General features: G+C 39.7%; 1 protein-coding gene across 4 annotated transcripts in view; it reads left to right on the top strand.

Moving 5' to 3' along the window:
• The window catches only part of chl1b (cell adhesion molecule L1-like b), a 120,858-nt gene that overhangs the window by 63,261 nt on the left and 39,196 nt on the right, over nucleotides 1–18,401 (top strand). For all 4 annotated transcript variants that reach the window (XM_053635830.1, XM_053635829.1, XM_053635831.1 and 1 more), the window contains 9 exons: nucleotides 5,108–5,298; nucleotides 5,841–5,963; nucleotides 7,909–8,079; nucleotides 11,557–11,595; nucleotides 11,908–12,019; nucleotides 12,313–12,494; nucleotides 13,217–13,348; nucleotides 16,281–16,421; nucleotides 18,007–18,118. In XM_053635830.1, the coding sequence (XP_053491805.1) occupies nucleotides 5,108–5,298; nucleotides 5,841–5,963; nucleotides 7,909–8,079; nucleotides 11,557–11,595; nucleotides 11,908–12,019; nucleotides 12,313–12,494; nucleotides 13,217–13,348; nucleotides 16,281–16,421; nucleotides 18,007–18,118 (1,203 nt within the window). The remainder of the gene's footprint in view (nucleotides 1–5,107; nucleotides 5,299–5,840; nucleotides 5,964–7,908; nucleotides 8,080–11,556; nucleotides 11,596–11,907; nucleotides 12,020–12,312; nucleotides 12,495–13,216; nucleotides 13,349–16,280; nucleotides 16,422–18,006; nucleotides 18,119–18,401) is intronic.

Here is an 18,401-nt window from a genome sequence, read left to right as displayed (position 1 = left end):
AAAAAGACTCTTAATTTGCTCTCTATTTAAAAAAAAACAACCTCTTTACTTTTCTGTCCCTTTAAAAAAAAGAAAAGTGTGAGTCAGAGAGAGTTCAGGAAGTGTGTCACGCCTTGCTCCCATTTCATTATTTGGTGGGACACTTTTTGTGTGAAGTGTCTGGGGATGGAGCATGCCGCAGCGGCCCGTGAGGGGGAACATTTTTCAGTCCGCTTGTGGCCCACTCTCATCTCGGCCAAAGAAAATTGGGTTTTAGAGCCTCGCAGATCCTGGGGATCCCGTATGGGTCTGTATGAGGAACCAGAGACAAGCGCAGCTCTTGCCCTGTCTTCCGGGTCTGACTCTCTGCTGGATTTTGGAGCTCGCATTGCGACTCCTCCTTACGGTATGGAAGTCCACCCACCCTCTCTGAATCTGAGGAGCCTTAGGGGGGAGCCATTGCACTAAAAATGGACAGCATCTCTCAAGCATATAAAGAGCTGCTTGAAGTCATTACTAGGGCTGTAGAGAAACTTAATCGTGACTGGCCCAGGGAAGAGGAAGTGGCTTGTAGCAAGCTGGACATCAGACTGGACATCTCCCCAGTGAATATAAATCTCCCTCACACCACAGAAAACTTCCCTTTTTACCAGAATTGTATGATGAAATATCGCACTTCTGGGAGAAAACCATACACTAGCCGTGTTTATAACCCACAATGTCGGATTATTTGGCCATTGTGGGGAATGAACAGAACGTGTATGTGGCTATGTGAAAGGTGGAGGAAGTGTTTGCAAGCTACCTGTCTCCATTGATGGCAGAAAACTTAGGGGGACCGGCTTCACCATCCAAGTCATGTAAGGCCACCTCGGCACTGGTTGGCAAAGCCTATGCGGCAGCGGGTCTCGCTTGTGGGTCACTGCATACAATGGCAGTGTTACAGGCCTACCAAGCAGACCTGCTGAGTGAGCTTGACAGTGGGGAGGGAATTGGGCCAGAGGCAGTTGCGGAGCTTCGCCACGTCACAGATTTGTCTCTTTGGGCAACCAAGCAAATGGCCCGTCATATTGGCTGTTGAATCTTCTGGCCTGTTTGGTGTTGCAGTTAACGCCTCGCCGACAGGTTTCACGAGGTGAAAAAGAAAACGGCGGCCTTCAGCCAGATCCTTCCCCCTCGTGTCGAGTCCAGCACTAGTGCAAGGGAGGCACAGAAGGTGAGTGTGGCAGCCTGCCTCCCCTCACAGAGAGCCAGGGGGACCAGGCAGCCACAGTTGCAGCCTGCTAGTAGGCCTGATCTGAGAATGATCATAAATGCCAAGTAGGCAAATGAGGAGCAGTCCTGATGGAAGTATCAGGGGACATGAGGTTGTTAGGACAGTTAGCCCCCAGCATTACTGTAGGGCCTCCCCTAGCCAATGTCATCCCAAGTTTTCAATTTCTCTGGTCAGCAAGCTGTCACAGCACAATGGAAATCTGATGCTTCCCCTCTGAATGTGGAAGAGTTAACATCACTAAAAGAAACTACTGCCAAATGTGTCTGCATGGGTTCTGTCCACCATAGAAAAGGGTTACAGTGTCCAGTTCAGAGCTGGTCATCAAAGCCATCAATGATGCATTTATAAATGTTAGCAATTGTATTATAACTCACAATAAGTATTTATAAGGCTCTGCAACACAATTATCAACAACAATATAAAATAATTGGACCTAGAAATAAATCTGCATTACCAATAAGTCATTATAACTATAATATAATAACATGATAAAAATGCGGGCAGCATTTTTATGAATACATTAATGGAACCATAAGACTGACTAATTAATACTTCTAAATTGGTGTATAATGCATTATGAGCATAGGCACTGAAAAATCAAGTGTATCACTTATAAGTAATTATAACAATAATATAAATATAGCTATAACTATTATTATAATAAAGTATAGGTTTTTATCTGTCCTTATAAATGTGTTTATAGAGCAGTAATAATTGCTTATAAATAATTATAAATGGGGTTATAATTCATTATAAGCATGGGTTTCATAAAAAGTGTTACCATATGCTTTCTGCAGTGCAGAAGACAACTTTTCTAGGGGTTATATGGGATTCTTCTACGATGAGGGCATTTCTATCCTCACCATGCATATGGTCAATCTTATCAACAATGAGCAAGATAAAGCTGGGTCTGGGCATCCCCTATAGTCTCTACAAGAGACTGCTGGGGCTTATGGCAGTAGCAGCCAATGTCATACCATTGGGTCTATTGCACATGAGACCGTTTCAGTGGTGGCTGAAAAGTTGTGGGATGTGTGTGTGGAGTGGTCTACGTCACACACATTAATTTGATGTTACAGTTTTGACATGCATTCGACCCCGGGCTCGAGTGTCTTGCAGTGACCCTTGGACTTGGATTTCTTTTAACAGGACATACACTCAGTATGACAGAGAGGGTATTCTCGTTCAAACAGCGTGAAGCTCATGCAATGTTGAGTTCGCTTTAAAAGGGAACATCTGGGTTATGCATGTAACCATGTTCCCTGAGACATACTGGAGCATGCCTGTGAATTGCTTCTTCGCTTCAGATCAGGTGCCGTTTTATAGTCACACAACGCGAAATTGCCACATCACCTGACCACGGCAGGCCTATAAATAGGCATGATTTCACATAGACTTCAAATACCGGTCATGTGCGAGGGTACTTCCCACAGCATGAAGCTCACACAACATCTCGTTCTCTTCTTAGGGAACAGGGTTACATGCATAACCCGGACATTTATAATACAGTAGTCACCTAATGACATATTTTCAGATTTATTTTTTGTTTTTTTGGGTGCCACATTCCAGAAACTTCAGTTAATAATCAGACACACTATTAGAATCTTCCACAATGCTGGGATGCAGTGCTAATGTGAGTCTAAAGTCCTTTAAGGTCTTTAAATTGGTTATAATGCTAGTATGATTTTACATAAAGATTTTCTTTTAAAAACAGTAGCGGACATTCGTTTAAGAACAATGGGAAAAAAACACACACAACAGTGAGACAAGTTAATATCTTTAAAATGAATTAAAAAAAAAAATTCTGTACCCAGCATGTGGTGCATGTGGGCTATAAGGAGCAGCATCTCTATAAGTAAATGCATAATCCTTTTGAAAATTTGCACCAGTTTTTTTTTTAGAAATATAGTGGAGCTCTATAAGGCAGTGTTTAGGTTAATCTACTGGAGCAAACCACTGACAATAGACAAATTGTTTGTATCTGTTTAAAGCTTGTATTTGTATCTGTTTAGAATGCATATCTGTTTATTGCTTGTATCTGTTTAGAACACATTATGTCTATATACAATCACTGGCCACTTTATTAGGAGCACATGTACACCTGCTCATTAGTCCTGTTCTTAATAAACTGAGTATATGTATATGTGTAGATAATGTATGTAATGTAACAATAAACATATACATAATAATTAGGGATGCACCGAATGTTCTGCAACCGAAATTATTCGGCCAAAAATAGCAAAAAAAGCATTTTCGGCGTTCGGCCGAATAAGTGAAAAGGCCGAATAAATTTGACCGAACATTGACGTGTTTGATGACGCGACCAAATAGCCTAGCAACCAGAGTGAGACGCGCGAATGTCACGACCTCGATGAGGGGGCGCGAGCATGCACGAGCTGTGGACACGTGCGTTTGTTTTGTTTCTGTTCCGGAGCATGTTTCTGTCACGTCACGAGACGTAAGGGAGTAGAGTACGGAAGCAGGTAAAGACGTATTTATTTAAGGGCAGGTAGACAAATCCTATATCTACTATAATACTCCGCGAGGTGTACAGGGACGCGAGCTGTATATATCCCCAATATAATCAGCCGTATAGAACTGAATAGAACCATTTTTTGCACTCTTGTCAATGCACTTTTTAATGCACTTTTTAGTTGTAGGCTACAGAGTGTTACATTCTTTCAGCAGTCAGTTATAGGCCTAACATAGGCTATTCAAGGTCAAAGATGACCACATCAAAATATTTTTATTTTACTAATTTATTTATTTAAAGTTATATTGTGCCTTATTGGTAGCCTATGCTTGCTGGAATGAAAAAAAAATGTTCAGTGTTAAATAAATAGTTTGAAATTGTAGTTTTTGTAATTGATTTTTTTCTTTGAAAAGCAAGACAAAATAGTAAAAAGCACATTTTGACTATTTAATTTATGCAGTAGTGAAAAAAATGGCAAAATAAATGGAAAAACACGAAAAAACGTGTTCGGTATTTGGCCTTCGGCTTTCGGCCAAGTTTTTCTTTATATTTGGTTTCGGCTTCGGCCAAGAATTTTCATTTCGGTGCATCCCTAATAATAATACAATGGAAAGCAAAGATAAATAATGGAATATTGCACAGAAATATTCGTTTCTTTGTTTGTTTGTTTAACACGGGGGGGGGGGGGGTTTCCATGACAACACTTAAAGCATCTAGTCAGGTAGACAGGGAGGCAGTGTTTAGAGGACATGTAGGAAATGAGATCACAAGATCTTTAAGTTAGATATGTTTGATGTACAGGGTCTGTATTACTCTCCCATCAGCAGTTATTTTATTTTTTTTATCACAATAGCATTTACAGGATAGCTAACATCTAATAAAAAACATGTTTGTTATTTCCTTATGAAATAACAAACATACACACGGTAAGTTAGAGGTAACTGAATAACAGAAAATACTTTTGGATATCGGTTCGACATTCAGCACAGATGCACTTGTTAATAACAGAAAATCTACATGTTGTCCAGCCATGCAGACTTAAAAACAAACAAACAAACAAATAAATAGTCAAACAGATTGATTGACTTTACTCAAGACATTTTCTAGGAATATTAATATGAATGTTATTCTGAAGATGAATGAATAAATGATATTGCTTCCACAATTGCTAACATATAAATTATATCAATATTGTATGGGCATAACATAGTAAAATCTGAATTACCCTCAATCTGCAGGTCTTCTCTCTTTCTCTCGACGCTATGCACTGCATTATTTCAAAAAAACAAAGTTAACATAAATAATTAGATAATTATCTGAATGCTGTTTAATTAAAAGAGTTTTAGGATTTGGATTGTTTATCCAAGATTGTATTCCCCTAGATTCAAATGGACAAAGAATGGGCAAGATTTTGATCCCTATCAGGACCCCATGTTGATCACTAAAGAAGACTCTGGCACGTTTATCATCCCAAACAATGGGAACCTCACTGAATACCAAGGCCTCTATCGCTGTTATGCCTTCAACAAACTCGGAACTGCCATGTCAGAAGAAATTGAATTCATCATTCCCAGTGAGTGAAATATTAATGTACTATTATGGTTCTTTCAGTTAGATTTAGAGGCCGGAGTCTGCTGAAACGGCCACTCTTGCTCTCAATGGGAGTGTCCACTGTATTTGCCTGCTTCAGGGCCCTTGATCTTTGCCCTCTCTCTCTGCTGTATAAGTGTGTGTATGTGAACTTTGGGGATGGAGTGCATGAAAAATAGACCCACTGCTCTCTTTATCATACTCCTAGATACATTCCTCACAGTGCTCTAAAACCCACCATATAAATATCTGGATGATGGAACCAGGCCAAAGGGGGCAGAAGTGACAAAGCATGAGCACTTCTTAGTCACTCACTGAAGTTTGACATGAGGCAGTGTTGTAGTAATAGTGTGTTATTACTGTGCTTTGGGACCAAGGATATAGGGTGCTATAAATCTTCTGTGTTTTATGTTGGCACATCCTTAGGTGAACTATAGAGAGACCTCTTACTGCCGCCCTGCTGCCATGGTATATTACTACACCTGCCGATTTTGGCATATGCCTTGTTTTTATTGTGCTTACCAGATGTTCCGAAGTTCCCAAAAGAGAAAATTGATCCAATCGAGGTAGAAGAGGGACAGCCATTTATTCTGGATTGCAATCCGCCTAAAGGAATTCCTCCACTGGAAATCTACTGGATGACCATAAGTCAGTAACCAAGCATGACATGCATGTACATATATTGGGTCACATCAAGCTTCTATAAAAAAATTGTTTTAATATTTTCTTACTTTTCAGGCACACATATTTTTATACAGAATTATTTTTGTTACCACACAATTTGAGTTATTATTAAAATTTTTTTTAAATAAAATTTATTTGAGTGCCCTGCTTCAGCATCACAGTATGACACTTATTTTGAGTCGGTAAAAAGCACTTGCACAGAAGCATTATTTTAATGATCATTTAATGTTTAATGTTGCTCTCAACCATTTAATGTAAAATAAAAAATAAAACGGCTTAGCAAATATTATGTGTACAGTGCCCTGAACTAATATTGGCACCCTTGGTAAATATAAGGAAAGAAAACTTTTTATATTTTGTTTTAAACAAATCACAAAAATACTCTGTTTCGTGGATATCAAACATTTGCAAACACAACACAGGTTTATAAAAAAAAAAACATCTTTGTTAAATATACGTGTGCAACAATTATTGACACTCCTATGAATTCATATGAGAAAAATATATTTGAAGTATATTCCTATTGATATTTAAACGTTTTTTAGTACACCTGGCAGACTAGGAACAGGAAATTGTTCAACCATGACTTCCTGTTTCACAGGAAGTCATGCAACACATAGACCAAATTCCCTTAGTCATTCCTAACAATGGGTAAGACCAAGGAATTTAGCTGTGATGTGTCCAGAAAAAGGTTTTTGAGCTTCACAAAATGGGAAGTGGCTATAAGAAAATATTACAAGCATTGAAAATGTCCATTTCCACCATCAGGGCAATAATTAAGAAGTTCCAGTCAACTAGAAATGTTATGAATAAACCTGGAATTGGACGTGTGTCTATTGTCTCAACACACTGTGAAGAGGATGGTTTGAGTGGCCAAAAATCTCCAAGTTTTCTACAAGAATTCTACAATCCGAAGTCACCTACATCACCACAAGCTGTTCGGAAGGGTTTCAAGAAAAAAGCCTCCACTCTCATCCAAAAACAAACTCAAGTGTCTTCAGTTTGGCAGACACTACTCGACCTTCAAATGGGATCGGGTTCTATGGTCAGATGAAACTAAAATAGAGCTTTTTGGCAATAAACACCAGAGGTGGTTTTGGTGCACACAGAGAGGTAGCCATATGGAAAAGTAACTCATGCCCACGGTTAAATATGGTGGTGGCTCTTTAATGTTTTTGGGCTGTTTTTCTGTCAGAAAACATGGACAGAGCATCACGGACTCTATCAAATATCAACAGATATTAAGTGAAAACCTGACTGCCTCTGCCAGAAAACTTAAAATGGGACATGGTTGAATCTTCCAGCAGGACAATGATCCAAAACATGCATAAAAATCAACACAAAAATGGTTTACTGACCACAAAATCAAGGTCCTGTCATGGCCATCCTAGCCCCCTGAGTTGAAACCCATAGAAAACCTGTGGGGTGAACTGAAGAGGAGAGTCCACCAGCATGGACCTTGAAATTTGATGGAGAGACTCTGTATGGAGGAATGGTCTCAGATCCCTTGCCATGTATTCTACAACCTCATCAGGCATTATAGGAGAAGACTCAGAGCTGTTATCTTGGCAAAGGGAGGTAGCACAAAATATTGACTAAAAGGGTGCCAATAATTGTTGCACACCTATTTTTAACAAATATTTCATTTTTGGATAAACCTGTGCTCTGTTTGCAATTGTTTGTTATGCATGAGACCAGAGTATTTTTGTGATTTTATTTTATTTTTTAACAAAAGATCAAAAGGTTAAACAAAAAAGACAAATTTTCACAGCCTTCTTTGCTTATATTTACCAAGGGTGCCAATATTAGTGAAGGGCACTGTATATAGCTGTACTTGCTATGCTTTTGCAGCCACAAGACAGCACTGAACCTATTTTCTGTGCCCTCTCACTCTGTCTTACTCATGTAGGCATGAAGCAAATAGAGCAGGATGAGAGAGTGACTGTGGGGCTGAATGGGAACCTCTACTTCTCCAACGCTATTCAGACAGACAGCCGGAGAGATTATTGCTGCTATGCATCCTTCCCAAGAATACGCACCATCGTCCAGAAAACTGCCATGTCCGTTATTGTCAGCAACTGTATGTATAACCCTTAAACAATCTGTTCACTGGTGTATTCTCCACTGACTCAGGTCATTACTTTTGTAATATAAACATTATAAAATCTTGACATGCTTTAAGATTATAATGCAAGTGTGTGTGTTTGTGTGTGTGGGCAGGAGTGCACATAAGAGATGGAGGGAATGATACAGTAGAAAATTGCTTATTTGCTGCCTTGTTTACAAAGACTATTTGTTTTTAACATATTAATTCCTTAGGTGCTTTCAGTTTCAGTTTCAGCAAAACTAATGCTTTCAGATACAGGCTGCACATAGTAGATTATGATTTTAAAGATACAGTAGTCCACAAAGCACAGAAAGTTGGCATGTGCAATATCCTTAAATCACAAGTGAAAAAAATTAAATAGTGCACTATAAAAAAGGTGACATTCTATTTTGCATATCCTAGCTTATTAGGGAGCTAACAGGGTCAGCTATAGCATGCACCCCTGGAGCAGAGATGGTAAAGGGCCTTGCTGTCCCACAGTGGTAGTGGGGCTTGAACTTTCTGATCAGCATCCCAGAGCCATAATCACTGAGCCACCACTGTCCATAAAATTATTAACATCTTTCTGGATCTGGTTTCTTGATCTATCAGTAAGTTTCTATTTATGTTCATGTACAACCCTTGTAGCTAGGGTGGCATGGTGGTGGAGCAGTTAGCTTACAGCTCCAGGACCCCCGGTTTGAGCTTGGATTACTCAATTGTTACATAAAGTCACTAGAATACCCATAATGAAATTCTTCTCATTGAGCTGAGCGTTTTGATATGTCACGCGTCTTTATTGAGGTAGTTTTGTGATTCCTCATATTTTGGGGGTTAATGTGCATGTGACGTCACTAAAATACCCATAATGCATTTGTGCACACAGAGTTGAGGGTATTGTCATCCCTCATAATGCAGTTCCCCTTAGTGAGCCGTTTTGGTGTATGACATGGTTACAGTAGTTGATTAGTTTTTGATTAGATGTTGATTAGTTTATGGCCTGTTAGGACCTACTACTGATTTCTCAGTGAGTGTGTAAAGGGAAAATTTCATCAGGAAATTTCATCTGGAATTTTTATTTATCATACACATCTCCTGAAAATTCAGAGTCTGTGTCTGTGAGTCAAACGGTGAGGGACTAGTTCGGGGCAGAATATTTCCTACAGTTTCAGATGTCCTCACTGTGTCCACTTGGGCTTCCTCCGGGTTCTCTGCTTTTCTCTTACTTCCCAAAAACCTGTCAGTAGGTGTATTGGCTATGCTAAATTACCCATAAGTGTGAATGTGTGTACATGGTGTCCTGAGTTGGACTAATAGACCAGCCAGTGTTTATTCCTGCCTTATGCCCTGTGCTCCCGGCATAGGCTCCAGATCCCACTCAACTCTGACCAGGATTGTGGTTACAGAAAATGAAGGAATGATCCTTGTAGCTAACTTTTCATGTTATCTTTACTGTAGCTTCTGGATAAGTCATAGTAGTTGCTGAAATTCTTTAATATAACAAAATGCAATATTCAGCTGAGAGTTTAAAGGGGTTTCATCTTGTTCCACCTTTAAACATTAAATCTGTCATTTTGACCTGAACAGAACATAAGACTTCACAGTCTGTGTGTCAGCAAGAGTATGACATTTGATTAATGACATAGCATCAGCAATTGGTTTCATCTGAGGTCTAGGGTGCAGTGATGGTGCAGTGCAGTGCAGTGATCAAACAGGTTTGTTTCATGGTCATTTGTGTTTTAGACATCTAGAACATGTTGTCCATTCTTTGAAGGAAAGCCTTTTAAACATCAGCATTGTTCATAAAGTTCATGTTTTTGCACTGGCCTACATTTAAGTCATGGTCTGGGATTTAAGAGCAGCATATTGTAAAAGAAGCCACTTGATGACATTTTCTAAACTGTTACAAGAAACATTGGACCAGGACACAGAGGAACCTATTTAAAAGATAAATTGTGCTTTGGTAATCATGTCATCATTTCAAAACCTTGGACCTGAAACTTCTGCTGGGTTTCCTCACAGAAATGTACAGCCATTTATATAGATTGCCGCCAGAAAGTATTCACCCACTAATGATTATTTCTCTTTTCAAACATCAAATTTAAGGACATCAGAAAGGGATTTTTTTACGGCCCACTTTGAAGTGACTCCCTACGAAAAAAACAAACAAACAAACAAAAAACATAAAAAACATAATTAAAGATTAAGATGACCTCAGAATTATTTGAGAACAATTTAGTAAAAATCTAAAAACTGCTCAACTGATAAGTATTTTCCTCCTCAGCGTGAATTGTACTTTTCCAGCAATTACACATGTGAGTTGGCTCAAATGTGTCTCTATGAGCTTTGCACATTTTGATTTTGACATTTTTTCCCATTCCTCAATGCAAATTTTCTCCAACTCCCCCAAATTAAATGGAAAATGTTGGTGGACAGCAATTTACATGTCATACCACAGATTTTCAGTTGGATTTGGGCTTTGACTTGGCCATTCCAAAACACAAACTTTTTTTCAAGCCATTTTTTTGTAGTTTTTCCTCTGTGTTTTGGCTTAATGTCCTGGTGGAACGGTCATTGTATGGCCAATAGTTTGTGGACACCCATATGTACAGTAGACATTCCCCAAACTGTTGCCACAAACACCTTTGGGATTAACTGGAACCCCAACTGCACTCCAGGCCTCCTCACCAAACATCAGTGTCTGATCTCACTAATGCTCTTGTGGATCAATGATCACAAATCCCCACCAAATGCTCCAAAATTGAGTGGAAAGCCTTTTCAGAAGAGTGGAGGTTATTATAGCAGCAAAGGTTGACTACATCTGAAATGGGATTTTCAAAAAGCACATATGATTGTGATGGTCAGGTTTCTACAATCTTTTGGCCATGTAGTGTATATATTTGCCCTAAATGCAAATGACTCACAGACTGGAACAGGTTCTTCTCAGCAGTTTGCTTTTATATGACTCCATCCATATTACTTACTGTATGATGGCAACAAGCTTTCCAGTTCCTCCTGCAGAAAAGCAAACCTAGAGCATGATGCTGCCACCAATATACTTAATCACAGAATTGGTGCAAAATGGGTGCTGGGCTATATTTGGTTTGTGCCAAACATTATGCTTTGACTTTAGACCAAATGGCTCAACTTTTGTATTATATGACTTCAAAATGAGCAGAAAAAAATCCCATTCTAATATGCTTAAATTTTAATATTTAAATATTGCAATACAGGAAAAAGAGAAAAACTCACTGAGGGCAAAAAACATTAAATCTTTGGGATAATGCACAAAATGCATAAACAACTTTTTTTTTCTTTTTTCATGACAAAATGGCATTGCAAATCCTTGATTGTCACTTTAATCACCATTGCCAGATGTCGATCTCATTTATGTTGTATTGCATTCATTATTTGGATTTATTATTTGTACCTCCATGTATTTTCCATCTGTTTTCCATTTCTCCATTTCAGTCAAGTCAATGAGTCAATCTGGTAGTCGAAGGGGAACAGGTGAGCATTGTTCACTACGCCTGCTTCTCTAGAATAGCACGCATACTTAGCACCATGAAACGAAGTTATCAAACCTATTTTAATGCTTAAATTTAAACCTAGACATAGTACTTCAGGATGAGCACCTGTGGTGTGTTCTGTGGCATCTGTTGGATGTAACCAGATTTTTTATGGCTTTAGTGGCATGTGTATAAAAATTAATTATTAGATTAATTAATTACACCATCATGCACACATGCAATAAAATGGCTCTTCATGTATTCATATGTATCATATGGCCTCACATATGGATCATATGGTCCTTCATCCTAGCCAACTCCATTCTGGAGAGGAAGCCCAGTCTTCTGTCGCCCTCTGGTGGTCAAACATACACTCATATTGTGAAAGGGGAGGAACTGATATTAGAATGCATTGCTGAAGGCTTGTAAGTAACATTCTCTCATTTAACTGAATTCATCGTATTTACCAATATGAGATTTCCTACACTGTCTGTCATTTATAGACATTAGTGTAATGTTAACCAAGAGCACTTTGACTATCAATAAATATGTTAGAACATTAATATGACATTAAATATTATTCTCAGATAATGTGTTTACCTTCGAGTACCAGTTCAATCCAGTCCCATAAAATTACTTTCTCTAAATGTCACTTAAATAACAACACTATTTGTTATTTGGTTTACTTATGAATATTTTTCTTGTGGCCTTCCTCCAGCCCAACTCCAATGGTCGAATGGACCAAGATAGGAGACAAACTTCCTGACCGAGCTCTACTGAAGAATTTCGGGAAGCACCTCACCATAGAGGAAGTGATAGAAGATGATGAAGGGAAATACATGTGCAAGGCCCATAACTCCCATGGAGTAGCTGTTCATTACTTCCATGTAGCAGTGGAGGGTGAGATATTCTTTCTTTCTTTTTTTTTTTCTTTTTTTTTGAGGTTTTAAAAACAATGTGGGTTTTGTTAAGGTATTGTGTTTTCATTATTAGCTAAATGAGAATAGTGACATAATTCTCATGATATAACATCAACTCCAACATAAAGCACAAGATCACAGTATTGCCGTGTGTGTATGGTGGGGGAGATATATTCTTGGTATTTTTTTATCCATTGGTGGTGGTAACCTGACAATGCAGTTATAAAAAGGAGTTGGGGTATATTTAATATATTATCAAAACATGTAATTGGATATATTCAATCAAATCACCTGCTTTCATCACCTCTATGATCATCTCTATGGTGCCAAAACATTTTTCAAGTCTGGTATTTAATTCATGTTATCAGATATTTTATTTATCTATTCTTACAAGATGTTTTTCTTAAAATGTTCTAAAACTTGTCCCATCTGTTCTTTTTATGTAGCAATAAATGGTGTACATACACAAAAATAATAACTGTCTCTGGAAATGGAGTTAACAGTTACACTTAACAGTTTTAGATCAAATGACATATTTTGCTCCACTCCAATCATGTCAGTGCACACAGTTTCATGTCTGCCCAAAAAATAGCAGAAAGTGAAAAGATTAAAAATGTAGCTTAGACTCACCAAACTATTACTTTGGAAATACCAGGCTTGTCATTACATTGTGGGTACCTTTATGTCACTCTTTTGTAACAGAGGCTCCTAGGTGGAATGTTGAACCCAAGGGCCAGTTGAATGTCATTGGATCTGATGTCATCATTAGATGTGCTGCATATGCTAACCCAGCACCCTCTGTGGCATGGATGGTGAACGGGCGCCCTATTAGTGGTATGACTCCATTTCTCCCTGCATTGCTGAACCCTGAACACTACTGTTGTATATTTAGATATGTGAGGAGTGGTATACATAGTGTTCCCTAGTTCATGCCATGTCTATGGAATGATTTTAGTAATAAACATATTAGATATAGATATAGTATAGTTCATTGTCTTAGTTCATGTTACGTACCTTGATAGATTTAGTCAGTTTACCACGATAGATTAGTTCATTTAGACCAGGCTGATATTTCCGCTCCCAGTTCCCTGTCTTAGCTTTATGTTTCCTGTTTTGTGTTTTGACCCTGTTTTCTGTGACCGCGACTTCGATTCCTGCTTTGCCCCATTTATGCCTGTTTGCCGATCACCCGACCCACTGCCTGTTTTTGACTACGCATCTGTTTCACAATTTGGATTTATCTGCCTGTCTCCTTTAAATAAAAACGTCTTTACCTGCGCTTGCTTCCTTTACTCTACTCCCTTACGTCTCGGGACGGGACAGAATACTCCGCTGAAACATGGAAGCAGCAGGAGAACAAGGAGAGCATCACGGCAGTAAATATACAGATTACTGGCCACGATTCTTGTCAGTGCAGTTTCCCCAGAGGACTGCCGCCAAACTCCCACCTGAGACATATGGGTTAGAGAGCTACCCGATGATGTTCCTGTGTAACTGCCAAGTGTACTTCTGTAGCCTGGCGTATCCTAAGCCTGACAAGAAACAGTGTATTGGGTTCTTAGTGTCCCGGTTTTGCGGCCCGGCCCGTGACTAGGCGGAGCAGCTGGTACATACAGGGTCCACCGCCCTTAATGATGTCACTTAGTTTGCGAAACTTTTTCTGGAGGAGTTCACGCAGCCAGGGCAGCTACACGGCCTGGATTTACTGGGGTGGAGCGTCAATGGGATGCCCCAGGCTGACCTGCCTTTACACATCTATTATGAAGGGATTGACAGGGCAGCCTCCACAGCTCCGCTTCAGGTTCCAGTCAATGTGCGGGGAGGTTCCTCCGAGATGCATGACTGAGGGCTGTGGGAAAGAGACTCAGCTACAATGTCCAACATGTAAGAAGCTAGGTCTCCAGGAAGCATTTTTCTGCTCTAAAGAATGCTTCAAAAGCAGCTGGTGTAAGCATAAGCATCTACACAAGAAAGCCCCTGCAGAACTACAGCCCGAGGTCAATGCGGTGACCTCAGAGATCCAGCTTGAAACCCACGAGAGGGTCACAGCACCTGAGCTCCAACAAGAGGTCAACGTGGCGACCTCACAACCAGAGCTCGAACCTGAGACCCATGAGTTGGTCTCGCATGCTGAGCTTCAGCCAGAGGACAACGTGGCGACCTCAGCCTCAGAGTATCAGCCGGAGACCCATGAGGGGGTCTCAGTGCCAGAACTCCAATATAATGCCAAGTTCCTGTCCCAGGCTGAAGAGACGACCAACCCAAGCTCTGTTCATGCCAAGTTCCTGACCTAGGTCGAAGAGACGGCCAACCCAGGCCGTGCTCACGCCAAGTCCTTGTCCCAGGTCGATGCCGAAGTTATTAACGACCAAATTCCGCTCATGTCCGAGTCCACTGACACGGACGACCAAGTTCCGCTCACGACCAAGTCTGCTGACACGGATAATCAAGTTCAGCTCATGACAGAGTTGGTGGACATGCACAACCAAGCTCTGCTCACGTCCAAGTCTGCTGACATCACCAACCAAGTTATGCTCATGCCAGAGTCTGTAGATACAACCAACCAAGTTCTGCTCAAGCCTGAGTCTGTTAACACGTACAGCCAGGTTCTGCTCACGCCCGAGTCTGCTGACACGGACAACCAGGTTCGGCTCACGCCCGAGTCTGCTGACACAGCAAACCAAGTTCAGCCTGCAGAGTCCACTGAGGATGCCGCTCTGCTTACCTGTTCCGCTGAGGACGTTGCTCTGCTTACCTGTTCCGCTGAGGACGTTGCTCTGCTTACCTGTTCCGCTGAGGACGTTGTTCTGCTTATGTGTTCTGCTGAGGAAGTTGCTCTGCTTACCTGTTCCGCTGAGGACGCCGCTCTGCTTTCCTGTTCCGCTGAGGACGTTGCTCTGCTTTTCTGTTCCGATGAGGACACCGCGCAGTCTCCTGGTTCAGCTAGGGACAATTACCCAGGGGGCCAGGACTGCCAATGGAGAGGAGTGTTTTGCCAGCTGCCAGCACTTAGTGCTGATTTTGTTTGGGATATATACCGCTCGCTTCCCTGTACACCTCGCGGAGTATTAGATATAGGTATAGTATAGTTCATAGTCTTAGTTCATGTTATGTACCTTGACAGATTTAGTTTACCACGATAGATTAGTTCATTTAGACCATGCTGATATTTCCGCTCCCAATTACCTGTCTTAGCTTTATGTTTCTTGTTTTGTGTTTTGATCCTGTTTTCTGTGACCACGACTTTGATTCCTGCTTTGCCCCATTTATGCATGTTTGCCGATCGCCCGACCCACTGCCTGTTTTTGACTACGCATCTGTTTCACGATTTGGATTTATCTGCCTGTCTCCTTTAAATAAAAAGGTGGAAGCAACCTGCGCTTGCTTCCGTATTCTACTCCCTTACGTCTCGGGACGTGACAAAACCAAATAGTTAGCATTATCAAATTTCTGTAGCGTGAGAGGAAAGAAGCACCGCAGGAAGTGTCGTTATTGGAAATTAGTCAAATTTGATTTTGTGAAGTGGAGTGACTGTTACCCCCTTTCTGTTGATTTCACATACAGACATATATACACACACTCATATATATATGAAATAAGCACATTACATAATATGCTTTATTTTTAAGTGCATTTCACGTCCAATAAAAATCTCAGAAATTCAGTTTTATAAAAGAACAATTTACATATAGTTTCTGAGAAAAATAAATAAATATATAAAAATAGGATTGCTGTAAGCCACTGCTTATTTATTCATCTGTTTCAGAGGTTCCAACAGCCAACAGAAAAGTGTATGATGACACCATCATGATCCACAATGCCAGCCCCAGTGACAGTGCAGTTTATCAGTGTGAAGTCTCCAACAGACACGGAACGCTGCTGGCCAATGCTAACATCATGGTCATGAGTGAGTAAATCCTCAATAATCCTGCTGAAGATGAATCCCTTTTCATTGCTTTATTTGTTTTTAAAATGAATGAATTTGGATTTTCAAATTTAGTGCACAGTACAGTATAGATATATGAAGCTTACCCGACATATCTTAAATTGCAGTGTATTGAAGATGGAATGATCTGTTACTAGGATTTTTATCTTCAATGCAATAAAAAGAGATTGTGTTGCTATGGCAACATTTTGTTGTCCTGATTATGATCAGACAGTGTGGTGGTTAAATACAGTATATATTAAAGAGAAGTGTAAGAATTAAAAATATACTTTATTTCCATCACAGGTTCCAGCAAACAAGGCAGTCATAATCAAAATTATCAGACTTTAACTGTTTAATTCACCCTAGACTGGGCACTTCATAAACACACAATCCAGTATGTTAACACACATGACAGTTTATTGTGACAAAAACCAGGCATATACTGTAGCAATACAACTGGAGAACAGCAAAATCAATCAGTAGTGTCACTGCTGTGCCCTTATTAATTAAAATATGTTTAAACTATTACTTTCAATTCATATGAATAGAAACATAAAAGGGTAACAATGGAACTGGACAAATAATAAACATCTGCTTCTTTGTTGGTGTAGATTTGAGTATAAGTGGATCTCTGAGGCCAGCAATGTTGTGTGTGAGGAGAAGTGTGTAACACACTAGTGTGTGTAATTTTTATAATATATTAATATAATAATTATACATACACAGGACAACAGAGCCCCAGTGCTTTTCTTTTTTTGTGACATCGACTCCAGCAATGGATCATAAAACCAGGTCACATAACTACCAGATGACTACTGAGTACCTTCCCCCCCCCCCACCAGTTTCCATGAATGTTAAAGAAAACACATTTTCCTTGCGGTTAAAACTGATGGAATATGTTAATCATTAGTATACAAGTCCTTCTATAGATATAAATATTACAGATCTAGATAGGTAATGCAGTGGGGAATCCTGAACACACTATTTTAGTAGGGCATTCTTCTCTGAAGTAAGTGTTGCCCACAAACTTGCTTTCAGTATTTTCTTTAGCCAATAATACATCGTTATTTGTTGTGTGTGAGATCTGTCTAAGGCAGTGGTCACCAACCTGGTTCCTGCAGGTTTCATCTCCAAAATCTAACACACCTGTTTTATCAAGTATTTCTTAAGGCAACCATGAGATGGTCAAGTGGGCATGATTATGGTTGGAGCTAAAGTCTTCAGGAAGGTAGATCTCCAGCAACAGGGTTGGTGACCACTGGTCTAAGGCTGTCACTCATCTGTGTACACAAATGTATGAGAGATGAAGATCATAGGACAGACAAAAATTGTTATTTACAAAAATCTGATATTTTACACCATTTGTCTAATTGTAACTCTCAGGTCAGAATAAGCATAAACTCAGTCATATCAGAATGACTATTTTATAAAGCACTAATTAAATTAATTATGATTAATTAGTATTTATACTGTTAAACATTTACAAAAAAATTTAAGTGGGATATTTCGGCCCAAGCACCTCATAAGAATTAAACACACAATGTTGTTTTTTTTCCTTTTATAGACCTGCGACCGCTGATTTTGACAGAAGATAATCTTCAGTATTCAGCAGTGGAAGGAAAGCAAGTGATCATGCACTGCAGGGTGTTCAGCTCACCACCCTCAGCTATCATCTGGTGAGCAAAGTTCACCTTCTGAAAACTCAATACAATTGACCAGTCAAAAAAATAAGTCTGCATTAGCTACAGTACAGTATGTATTACAAGACAGTATATTTGGTGCCTCAAGATGGGGGACAGCAGTGGTCACATGGTGTAAACAATTTGTTTGTCTTTGTACAATGCATGTATTTTATCAGTGGGGAATACAGCAAGGTTTTTCAAAATGCATCAACCAAGATAAACAAGATTCTGTTGCATAGGTGCGACAGGGGAACATATTCTGAGCTAATCAGTCTAT

The sequence above is a fragment of the Ictalurus furcatus genome, chromosome 11, assembly GCF_023375685.1.
Source record: "Ictalurus furcatus strain D&B chromosome 11, Billie_1.0, whole genome shotgun sequence".
NCBI lineage: Eukaryota > Metazoa > Chordata > Actinopteri > Siluriformes > Ictaluridae > Ictalurus > Ictalurus furcatus.
This window is presented reverse-complemented; position numbering and strand designations above follow the sequence as displayed.